Raw genomic sequence first — 12,265 nt, forward strand, 5'->3', positions numbered from 1 at the left:
ATAACAGCAGAAAGATAGGAAGCGAAGCGCTTCTTGGTAGTCGCTCGCCCCGTCGCCCGACACAGAGTGCATTCACATAGGGGCATATTGCTCCTGGAATTTATCTCCTTGAAACAACCGGAACCGTGTGGGCCGTGTACTGGGTGTAGACGTGTATTATAGTATAAACAAGTACCAATGAAATGTGAAAAACGGAGGAGTTTTTTTTCAAGTATTAGTTTTTTTTTACTTACAACGTAGAATAGTTTGAATTGGCGTTGATTCGGGAGTGTAAAACTTTTTGGCAAGTTGTACGAAATTCTAGAATTATGACTGATTCTCGAATCAAAAATTGATTCTTTTGTGATTTTTGGACTAAATAATCATGATTTTCTTTTGCCAAAACCACGTAATTCTTACTGAAAACTGTGATTTTCTGATTCTTTCTGAAAATAAAAAAATCTTTGACAAGTGTACGAGCTTCTTGCGAGTTTTACACCCCCTTCGTTGATTTCTTATGTCACTACTCGAAACTGGACGCCTCTCCCGAAAATGTTCAAAAAATGACAAAGCATTTAAGTAGATTTTTTTTCCAGTGATGTGTTGAATTAATACCTAATTCAAATCGGTTGGTTTGAGAATTGCGTATTTTTCTGTATAAAGAAATTTGGTTAGTTAGGTACGGTACTTACGGACTTACGGTGAGAGAACTCCTTATTTATTTCTGAAGTTCTCAAATTTCCTATTTGCAACATTTTCCTCAAATTGCATAGATTATTTTAACTAACAACATTCACTGGATGATTCGAAGGTACAGTATATTACTTACCTATCAGCAGCTGCACTCACAAAGTCGATCGAAACTATCAGCGGAAATCGTAAGAATCTATATATTCACAACCAACCATGAAACATTTTTTGCGCTTTTTTGCTTTTTCATTTCAAGGAGAAATAGCTCTAGAAGATTCCGAACTATTTACAGTAACAAGTAAGGTGAATATCCATTCCTTTTGTCACTTGAAAAATGTGCCCGCCATTTAAAAAACTCAAAAGATGAGGAGATGGGGAGAATCCTTCCCATCCTTCCATACCAAGTATCCATCCGATTTGGGTTCAGTCATCTAATATCCGCAAGTGCGGTACTCCATTTCACCATGTTATTCTGCATTCGATGATCGTTCGCCGTTATTAGAACAAAAACAGTACGCATCATAATTGACGTATGCACACTTGACAGCCAGTAGGAAAATTCCTGAATGACTTAGAATGCCAGCAGAGAAACACCTGCTTTTGATTTCTCTGTGGCTTGCCACCATGTACCATTCGTTTAGTGGCTTTCGTGTTGGATGGCGAATTTAGTGGCGAAAAAGTACTTTGTTACCGTTCTACAAATCCCTGTGTAGTGAAGACAAGATGTCGAAGACTAAAGCTTTCTGTTCGTTCAAGCTTTCCAGAATGTCAAAATATTTATTAAGACGCCACTCCTGGCATACAGCATGACGTATACCTGACAGGGAAATACGTTATTTTATTTTAAATATTACATCAGGTTGCCGACGTCATCCTTACAGCAGATATTTTAAAAAATTTACTTTCGTTGCCAATGCTCTTAGAAATGTGCGATGACGAAGATTCTAAATTTTTGCACAAAGGTAAGTTAACGACCCAATTTAATAAATCCCCCAGCGACTTTGATGAGGACGTGGCATATGCTGATCTTATTATCTGTCCAGCGTTGGTGTCCATAGTTTCGGAGAACACTAGAGTGCACTATAAACCTAAATGTTGATACCTTTTCAACAGTCTAAACGATAAAGATGTAACGGTGAAGTAAACGGCACAAAACATTTATTTACGAAATTTTGAAACAAATTTTAGCTAGACTTCTCCAAGATATCTCTAGAAGTATGTCGTGTTCGAGCTTTGACCACCTCCTGTAAATGTTTTGGTAACAGGGAGATAAATGGGTCGCCATGACCGACGTATTTAGCAATAGATTCCACGCAGCACCTTTACAAAGTTTTCCATTATGCTATTTCTACCCATTTTCCATATATTTACTAACCTGAGAAGAGTTTTAGGAGTGACAGACATCGACAACATGTTTTCAGCATAAACCTGTAAACAAGGGCCGTGATTAGGTAATAAGTGAAAGGAGAAAATAGTTTTATCCTATAATACCGTGCCATCTGGCTGGTAGCTGTGAATATTACTTCGAACTCCACCTATCACGATCCAATCGCTGTCGACCTTAACACTTTGATGCCATAATCGTTTATCGGACACCTTTAATGGTATTTCGGTCCAGTTATTTCGGTCTATATCGTACATCCAACAATCTCCTAAGAGAATACACTCAATTACATAGGTTATTGTAAAGCATAGTGGCTATAATTAAACCTATTTTTAAAATACAGTTTCAGCTGAAAATTCGCAATGCTTGTGGTCCTTATCTGAACAGTTTTCTACGATTTTGGCCAAACAATGTTTCGCTCCGGCAAATCGTCGTACTGCCGGGTTGCCAGCTAAACGATTTCTATTCTTCTGATGGAAGAAACGGGGTTACATTGTTTTGTTTTAAGTATTCCTATCCCTAACTTTCTTTTACGTAATTTCTAAGAAGATAAGATTAGTTGACAGCCCCTGGTAAAAAAATGAACGCCACAGGACCACATACAGCGCAACATTTTTGGACAGATTAAGAACGAGGACGAAAAAACAAAAAAACAAAAAAAGAGTTATATGTATAAGACAATCTAGTAATAGAAAGATATGAAGTATAACTATACCCAATACTTCTCCTTCTGCTGAAAGACCACCGTATAAAATAGCTTTAGATGACCCTACATAAGTGAAAGAATGCCACGATCGACCACAAGGGAAGAGCTTGCCTGGATTTAAACTAAAAGGCAGCTATTAGGCAGATTCGATCACCAAGAAGCAAAATAGTACTATTTACTTTTCGCTCCACGACATGGACTTCAAGTCAAGAACGTAAAGATCATTCAATCGTGTTCCCTGAAGTCTACCACCGAAGATATACACACGGGATTGGCATCGAAATCCAGCAAGAGCTGCACGTGGACTTGGAGGTAGCCCACTAGTTTCTGGCCATTCCCATCTGTTGCTATTAATGTTGTATGCAACCAACTGATTATTCCATCCTCTTCCCATATACCATTGATGACTTCTATCAGGAATATAATCATACTGATCAGCATTGCGATCGTCGTCAGCAGGTGTACCAAAGCCACCAAAAAAGAAAACTCTAAAACACAAGTTTGGTATCAGTAGCAAAATATAGTCAATACAAAATTTCAATTTACTTGTTGTTGTAAGCCCATCCAAACAGTTTATCACGATGTAAAGGTTTGCATCTTGTTGCATCAGGTTCTAACCTTGTCCATATCCATGTGAACAGATTGAGCTGATAAATGTTATTACTATTTCCTTCAAGATCAGGGTCTCCAAAATATCCTTTAAAATGCCTAAATTAAAATATTACCAAAAATGTTGAAATGAAATTCTCTCACCTCCATAAATATACAAAAGGTCCCCAACTACAACACCACAAGCACCAGAATTAGCAGGTGGTATGTGCCCCTTTGTTGTCTTTATTGTCCTAAATTTCTTCAATGAATAAGGAGAATAATTTGTAATAAAAAAACATTATGATCACCATCTTGCTACCATAGGGTCATACAACAAGATTTCACTGGGGTCATGATATTCCTGATCTAAGGTTTCTTGGTTAGGATTTTGCTGTAAAAAGGAAAACAGCCATGATTTATGGCACACTACAAATGAGTTAAATTACTCACCGTGTAACCACCCCATACAAGTAACACTTGCCCATTGTACCCTTGAACTTCCAGAGCTACATGACCAACTCTCAGCAACTTACGATCCACAATATCATACATTTCTCTTTTCTGTATTTCACAGAAATCCAATGCTAGACTGGCACAAACTTCTTAAATTGCTTTAAACTGCCTATGCTTGATCAGGATCATCATAATCAATTAAAAAAATTACTGGATTATAGATTCTCAACAATACACAGTATTACTAAAATCGCATACATACTTACCACTATCCACGTTTCCATATCAGTAAAAAATCGACTAGAATAGATCTACCTAAATGTGAGTGAGAGGTTTATACAAACAACGCACTTATTATAGTATTTATACACAGCGATCGCATATCACCCCGTATTTCACGAGCTATTCGATTCTGCTATTCTATGTTCGTCGATTTACGTTTTAACATGCGTAGATGAAATGAAACGAATTGGTTTTTCAGCACACGGACGATCCGTTTTGACCTTCCCGTAAACAGATATAGCGAAGTACACAGAAGGAGACTGTTGTACCCAACAATACACAATTTAACCGTTTGTCTTCCTTTTTCGTCTGCTGGTAGGGAATCGTGGGAAACATTTGCAACTAGATATCGACAACTAGATATCGATCATCGCGACGCAACATAGTCTTAACCCATGAACGGATTCATATCCAAGTATGTTATTCCATAGAAACGGATGCCGCGAGTGGTGACCAACGGTCAACGGATCCGTTTCCCTTCACTGATGGACAAGTAATCGCGCCACCTTTCCTCCGTACATGTGAGTATAATAGTGCGAAGGCGCTCAGATTTGAATCCATTCGCGGAAGTATAAAGTCATGTTTCCTTTTTTCAGAGTATGAATGTTGAATTTCCGTTCACGGACTGTATTTCAATTTTCAGTGTAAAATTTGTATTACAAGTATTACAATGTTTACAGGATTTGTTTCCGTTTACGGATTGTTTACCTTATTTATACACGTGCATAATTCTTAATTTTCATTGACCACTTAAAACCAATTAATTAATATTCATTGAATTGTTGTTTTCTCCAACAGTTGGTTTTCTTTTGGATTAAAATGCCTTTATCGGAAGAGCTTAAGGCAATAAAACAGATTTGCAGTACAACAGTTTTACGTGTATTAATTAATATTTCAGTTTTGCATGATTAGCAACAAGAAATTTGAAGAACTGAATGACTGAGCTGATAATTACTGAAATACTACCATTTAGTGTTATTTATTTAACATTGAATTAGAAATTATTAATAATCAATAATAGTTAAGTGTTTTACGTTTATTTTTCAATGGAAAAAGACGAAATTTGAACTGGCGCCAAAAAACGATGGCCGCCGTCGTGCTCTTTCACGATTGGTTCATCCATATTTGCTGATTTCTAATCTAAAACTATGTTTAATGACGTTTTTATAAGTAAAATCGTGTTCCTCGTGATGAGAGGATCACGAAAAGTATACTGTTTATTAGTTTAAGTGAAGCAAATTATCCGAACAGTGTACGAAAAGTTGGTGTGTATCTACGTCATCCCCCCTCCTCCCCCAAAGTTGGCAAAATTGAATAATTTTCCCTGAGAGATTTCCTTGGGAAAGATTGAAGGCTATCCCGTGGTTATGGGCCCCAAAATGTTTATTGTTTCCCCAGGGGTTCCAGCCGGGTTTTGATTGGTTGTCAATTGGGGGGAATTATCGCGTGTAAACTGGGGAACTTTTCGTTTTTATTTATTTTTTATTCGATTCGCCGTATTAAACTACGTGTCTTGGCAAATTTTCAAGTCTGTTGGTGTTTTTCTTTATTTTATATATTTATTTTTCGGTCGAAATTCAAATTTTTGTGGTTCCCGCCGGTTTGTGATTGGCTGCAAAATTGGGGGGAATTATCGCGTGTAAACTGGGGAACTTTTCGTTTTCATTTATTTCTTATTCGATTCGCCGTATTAAACTACGTGTCTGAGCAAAATTTCAAATCTGTTGGTGTTTGTGTTCATTTTATAACTTTTATTTTGTGTTTGACTGTTTGTTTACAAATATCGTAGGCGGCTGTCGTTTGTCATTTGCTCTGGATGCTGTCATGCAGAGAAATGTGACTTTTGGATTTCGGATAAATTTTTCTACTAATTCCACTATGATTTTATTTTCCTAGGTAAAATTCTATCATGGACTTCCTTTCGCTGGTTGCCTCAACTTGGCAACACACCAATGGTTCCGCCAACGCAGCCCCACATAAATCTCGAAGGCCGACACCCAGTGGCGTTTTTGTATCCAAACGAAAGGTGTCATCATTATGAATTTTATGGCAATCGATAGCTCTCACCAAGAGCTTTCGATTTCAGTAAAAAGAAAATAAAATATTAATATGGAAAGAAATCCTATCATGATGAAAAAATTTCTGTTTTATCGGCTAGACCGAGTTATGCTTTACAGCGAAAAAACGGAAATTTTTTCGTTGACCTCCACAAAAAACAGCCAATCGGTTTACTACTCAAGTAGATCCTTTTTAAGCGATAATTTAACAGAAATTGATACGTCTTGATGAGGGCTATCCATTTCTGTAAAATTTGTCTATTCCATATTTATATTTCTTCGGATAACGTTAAGTTATTAATACATATTATACGTAGTATATAGGATATATAGGATGTAAATATATAGGGAGATATATAATATATAGAACGTAATATATAGGAATAATACGTATTATATATTTTATAGTAATAATACATAGTAACACGTAAACTGTTTACGGATTAAATGTTAAATATGGTTGGCTAGATGGTGAAGTATTGAATCGTTAAAAGACCGGAAAAGAATCGATTCTTTGGATGGCCTATCCTTTAGCATTGGCGTATTTATCGTCTGCACGTTAAGACGCCGTCTCAGAGACCTTGTTGTCTCAGAGACGTTTCGGCTCTGCTGATAGTAGAACTCCAAGACAGTAGAACTCCAAAAACAGTAGAACTCCAAGACATTAGAACCCCACTTTTAAAAATATTTTAAAAAATTATTGGTAGATCCCACAGTAGAACTCGATGTACAATAGAGCAGTAAAACATCCTGCGTTGCGCGTTTTCCACAAATGCGAAAATCTCATCTGTGTCCAAGTTGGTCTGCTGCGGCTGCAGCTTCTTATGGAGAAACCATCTTCTTCGTGTTAAAAAATAAGTTTTCATTTATTTATTCCAACTTGGACACAAATGAGATTTTCGCATTTGTGGAGAACGTGCAACGTAGGATGTTTTACTGCTCTATAGAACTCCAAAGACATTAGATCCCCACTTTTTAAAAAATATTAAAAATTTTTTGATAAATCCGACAGTAGAACTCCATGTACGATAGAACTCGAAAGATATTAGAACCCCACAAAAAAAAATTAAAAATAACAAATAGCATGAGACAATAGAGCAAGTGACTGACGCGTACCCCCATTGTTTTACGAACGCACCTTGGTGTTTTAAGATTAGCTTTTGCGGCTAGAAGCCATGTTTGTTTCGAGATAAACATGACCGCCAGCCGCAATTTCTCTCTCAAAATAGTAAGGTGCGTTCGTAAAACAGTAGGGGGTACGCGTCATTCACTTGCTCTATAGAACTCTTCTGTCCGACAATAGCACTCCAATGCCCGACAACAGAACTCCAGCGATTGTTATAAAATATCAAATGCCCGACAGTAGAACTCTAACAACCGACATTAGAACTCTTTATGGTAAATTTTTTTTTCCCGGACGATAGAACTCCAATCATTTAAATATTGCATTATTTACCCGACAGTAGTACCCCGCCACCCGACAGTAGAACCCCATTATCCGACAGTAGAACCTCACAACCCGACTATAGAACGGTATGGCGACAGTAGAACTCCAAGACAGTAGAACTCCAAAAACAGTAGAACTCCAAGACATTAGAACCCCACTTTAAAAATATTTTTAAAAATTGTTGGTAAATCCGACAGTAGAACTCCATGTACAGTATCCTGCACAAAAATCCGAACACCGATTTAATTTTTTAAAGCCACCTATTGGCGGGGTAGCGGGTTTTTGTTTTTTTGTAAAGGGGGAGGGTAGACGGGGTGATGGACACGACAGGGCAGGGTTGGGTAAGTCTAGACCTAAAAAAATGCCTTAAGGTATTACGCTTTAAGGCAAGTTACAGGTCAGGACATTTTTGCAACCCCCAGGGTGGTGTGTTTTTTTTTACGACAGTTGGAAATTTAGGGCTTGGGCTTGGTAATGTTGCTTACCGAAACAATTTAGCTTATGTTCCAGCTGCCTGCGAATATTTACGTCGTTGTCAATGGCGTAGGTGTAGCGTTTCTGAATGTGATGCTGGAGATCGATGTTCGATTCCAGATGAGGTGATGAAATATTGTGGTTTGCTTACGAGAAATTCTCATTCATATATAAAACAAATTTTCATCGAGCAACATGTGTTTTTTTTAATTAAATATTGTCGCACGAGTTGTATTGGAACAAGAACAAACGAATACAACAAGTGATGACTTAAGTTCTAAACAAGGGTTTAACTCAAACAAAAGGGATAACCATTACCAAAAGTTGGGGAAGCGTCTGAAGAACTCTAGGGAAACCAGGGAACTCCTCCTACGGAGTCCAGCTCCGGGAGCTCACCCGATGGAGACTCATCTAACGCAGATTCGGGGCAGCGTTTTATACCGTCGCGCGAATTACTCCCCTTCCGGACTGCATATCTGCGTATCTTTCTTGGAGCGGACTTCTCCCGATAATTTCTTCACCACGATCGCAGCTTTGTCCAAGGAGCGGATGACTCATCTCTGCGAAGAGATAACCAATATCCCTTTTCACCCGCGACAGGTCCCCCTTCTTCAAGACAGGCGACCCGACTGTACTAATCTTCTGCGATCCACGAAGGTTGATGAGACTAAAAATCAGCTTGCGTCCTCTTGGCAAATAAGGGACTTTTACTCCTTCGTTTTTCTTCTTTCCGGTTGCGCTTACTTGTTTAAATGTTTCTTGTATTTCCCGGATAGTCTTAAGGATTTTCCTTTTTTTTTTTTTTTTTTTTTTTATTTAAACCTCCTGCCTTCGGCCACGGAAGAGGCGCTGCAATCGCATATCTTCCGACCGTTTGAGATTTACCATCCACTCGTTCGGGAGCCTTGTACACTTGAACCAGCTCCTGGCGGCGTCATCAAAATTTTTTTCAAAAATTTTTTTTTTTTTTTTTTCAATATCACCCCATCTGTTGTGGGTAGAATGTTATTCAAAGCGCTCCATCCATTGGTGCGCATCTTCTTCTGAATTTTTTCAGAAGATTGGCGGGCTAATAAATTTTCTGACAGCTTCCATAGCTTGTCTTTGCGGCTGCTCAATATGCCTTGATGGCACTATAAATTGTTGTCCCCCGACCGGAACAACTGGATTCATCGCCGCTCTCAAATCGACCTCGGTTTCTGGATCCGAGTATAAGCCTCTTGAAGTCTCGACTGATTCACCCTGACTGTCAGCTTCTTTGGTCAAATGGTCCTTTGGAATAGGACCTTCAAAATTTAGGGCTTCACCAACAAAGGAAGTTCCACTCTCCAACGATGAGGCTGGGATAGGTGAAGTTTCTACCGGAACGCTTGACAGTTCTCGAAGCGGATGTAATCGTCGGCTGGGGTCTCTTAGGCAACTAGGTAGACGTGGGTTTTTCTTCGTCGGCATCAGCTAACCACAACTGCAGCACGACTTCGTCACTTACTGGTAACGAGCTGCGTTCTTAACAATTGCCACTTAAAGCACGATTTCGTTACTTACGGGTAACGGACTGTATCTCCACCAATTGTCGCACGAGTTGTATTTGGAACAAAGAATAAACGAATACAACAAGTGATGACTTAAGTTCTAAACAAGGGTTCAACTCAAACAAAAGGGATAACCATTACCAAAAGTTGGAGAAGCGTCTGAAGAACTCTAGGGAAACCAGGGAACTCCTCCTACGGAGTCCAGCTCCGGGAGCTCACCCGATGGAGACTCATCTAACGCAGATTCGGGGCAGCGTTTTATACCGTCGCGCGAATTACTCCCCTTCCGGACTGCATATCTGCGTATCTTTCTTGGAGCGGACTTCTCCCGATAATTTCTTCACCACGATCGCAGCTTTGTCCAAGGAGCGGATGACTCATCTCTGCGAAGAGATAACCAATATCCCTTTTCACCCGCGACAATATCTTAAAAAATAATAATTCACTTAGTTCTAAACAAACTAATATTCCCAGCATATTCGAATGAAAATATTACAAAGATACGAAATATTTCGCAATTCCTTATCGGGAATCGAACACTGCATTATGTGTAAGGAAAAATGAGCTGCCTGTGCCCCCTGTAAAAGGGTGTCATCATACCCAGGGCCTAAGACAATGAAAATTGTAAACAATACCGTTAAACATTAAAATTTAGCTGTTTTCTAGAATTAAATACCCTTAATTTAATATTAAAATGTAGCTAGTTCATTTACCTTTAACACAAAATTATTGCTAGTATCCTTTGGTAAATTGGGAAGGTTTCACAAATTTTTTTTTGCGATCCCCTTTTTTCCCTATAAGGATTCCTTAGAGGAAAAACGGACTCGTAACAAACATGGCGAAATCCGCAAGAGTGCGTTCACAAATAGGGAGGGGGTACGCGTCAATCACTTGCTCTATAGAACTCTTCTGTCCGATAATAGCACTCCAATGCCCGACAACAGAACTCCAACGATTTTTATACAATATCAAATGCCCGACAGTAGAACTCTAGCAACCGACATTAGAACTCTATATGGTAAAAAAATAATAATTTCCGGAATATAGAACTCCAATCATTTAAATAATGCATTATTTACCCGACAGTAGTACCCCGCCACCCGACAGTAGAACTCCACCACCCGACAGTAGAACTAATATGATTAAAAAAATATATTTTTTTGTCCGACAATAGAACTCCAATAGACCATTTTCACGTTGCGAAAAGCAGTATTCATGTAGTCCGGCAACCCTGCAAGCCGCAATTTGTAGTCTTACTCAGCCTTGTTTAGGTGGATTTAACATAGGCTAACGACTTTGAGGACTGATTTTTCCCATTAATTTTGCTACCAGGAGCAAAATTATTATGGTACGTTGTACGTCAGGATATTGCCAACATTTCAAGTGCCAAATTTTCAAGAATTCGCTACAACTAGTACTTGAAATCGTCGTTACAGTGAAGGGCTATCAACATTTGAAACAATAACAAACAGTCAACAGCAAATGGTAACTTTAAAAAATGTGTAATTTTCTTATAAAACTTAAATTTCTTGGTATAATTAGGAATGTAAATGTCTTCTGAGGATGCAGAAGATCTTTTACATGATTCAGTTATTGAATTATTTGACTTATCTGATTATTCTTCAACTTTACCAAACGATGCTAAAGAAAGATATGTTGCTAAGCTTAATGAAGTACAGTGTGACTGTCCTTACGTATTCTTAAAATTATTCTTGAAAATTTGGCACTTGAAATGTTGGCAATATCCTGACGTACAACGTGCCACAATAATTTTGCTCCTGGTAGCAAAATTAATGGAAGAAATCAATCCTCAAAGTTGTTAGCCTATGTTAAATCCACCTAAACAAGGCTAAGTAAGACTACAAATGGCGGCTTGCAGGGCTGCCGGACTACATGAATACTGCTTTTCGCAACGTGAAAATGGTCTATACCTTAAATATGATATTTAATGCCCGACAATAGAACCCCAACACCCGACAGTAAAACTCCACTGAATATTTAAATAATTATTACGGCCGAAAGTAGAACTCAAAGACTTTATTTTTCATTTCAATAAAATTCATAAAAGTCGGGCTCGGCCCCGATCACATTCTAATCGGGTACACTGCTAACGTTCACCGTCAAGAATTTATCGAGGAAGTTTGCCGCGGGGATTTTTTTGTCGGTGTTAGAATCGGTGCTGCACCGATTGCACCGTCTTAGCCCAACTTGGTCTCCGCGAGAAGGGTCGAGACCGTCACCGCTACATCCCAGAGGGACTATTCCGGCCCTCTGATTGGCTCTCTCCCTCTCCTCACTCTATAGAGTTGGCTAACGTCCGAAGTTGCCAGTTCGATGAAATTGTGAAAAAAAAATTGGACACGAACTAGTAACAGTTCTTGCATGGCGGCTTACTTTTACTTAACAATTAAAACTAAAACTACAACGGGTGAAACTCCGTAAGCCGCCATGCAAGAACTGTTACTAGTTCGTGTCCAATTTGTTTTTTCACAATTTCATCGAACTGGCAACTTCGGACGTTAGCCAACTCTATAGCCCCTCCACCCCTTCTGCTTGTGGTGTGTTGCCTTGGCGTGTGTGGAGTAGTCTGCTGCTTCATTTGTCACAGCTAGATTATTTGTATAAAAAAAAAAAAATAACTAAATTTTATCATAAGAAGAATGAATTTAA

The 12,265-nt window shown here is 38.6% G+C and overlaps 1 protein-coding gene and 1 long non-coding RNA gene across 2 annotated transcripts; one reads left to right on the forward strand and one right to left on the reverse strand.

Moving 5' to 3' along the window:
- The first annotated feature begins 49 nt into the window (after positions 1–49).
- Positions 50–3,304, forward strand: LOC116930733. Its single transcript, XR_004398542.2, has 2 exons — positions 50–680; positions 753–3,304. It is a non-coding gene; the product is annotated as an uncharacterized LOC116930733 (long non-coding RNA).
- Positions 1,811–4,405, reverse strand: LOC123469487 (kelch domain-containing protein 2-like). Its single transcript, XM_045168557.1, has 10 exons — positions 4,070–4,405; positions 3,801–3,972; positions 3,659–3,741; positions 3,513–3,601; positions 3,306–3,456; positions 2,939–3,247; positions 2,769–2,881; positions 2,161–2,321; positions 2,045–2,097; positions 1,811–1,989 (listed from the first exon to the last, which is right to left on the reverse strand). Exons 2-10 carry the CDS (start codon positions 3,900–3,902, stop codon positions 1,854–1,856), a joined length of 1,197 nt encoding a protein of 398 aa, XP_045024492.1. The 5' UTR covers positions 3,903–3,972; positions 4,070–4,405; the 3' UTR covers positions 1,811–1,853.
- Positions 4,406–12,265: the final 7,860 nt, after the last annotated feature.

The sequence above is a fragment of the Daphnia magna genome, linkage group LG1 (assembly GCF_020631705.1).
Source record: "Daphnia magna isolate NIES linkage group LG1, ASM2063170v1.1, whole genome shotgun sequence".
In the NCBI taxonomy this organism is placed as follows: domain Eukaryota; kingdom Metazoa; phylum Arthropoda; class Branchiopoda; order Diplostraca; family Daphniidae; genus Daphnia; species Daphnia magna.

What these genes read in the sequence shown, in the direction of transcription:
- LOC123469487 (XM_045168557.1), bottom strand. Translation starts at nt 3,902, where the DNA reads ATGTATGATATTGTGGATCGTAAGTTGCTGAGAGTTGGTCATGTAGCT. An exon ending in GGATGGGCTTACAACAACAA is followed by an intron (nt 3,248 to 3,305) that starts GTAAATTGAAAT and finishes CTTGTGTTTTAG; the next exon opens with AGTTTTCTTTTTTGGTGGCT. An exon ending in AGCAGAAGGAGAAGTATTGG is followed by an intron (nt 2,322 to 2,768) that starts GTATAGTTATAC and finishes GTATTCTCTTAG; the next exon opens with GAGATTGTTGGATGTACGAT.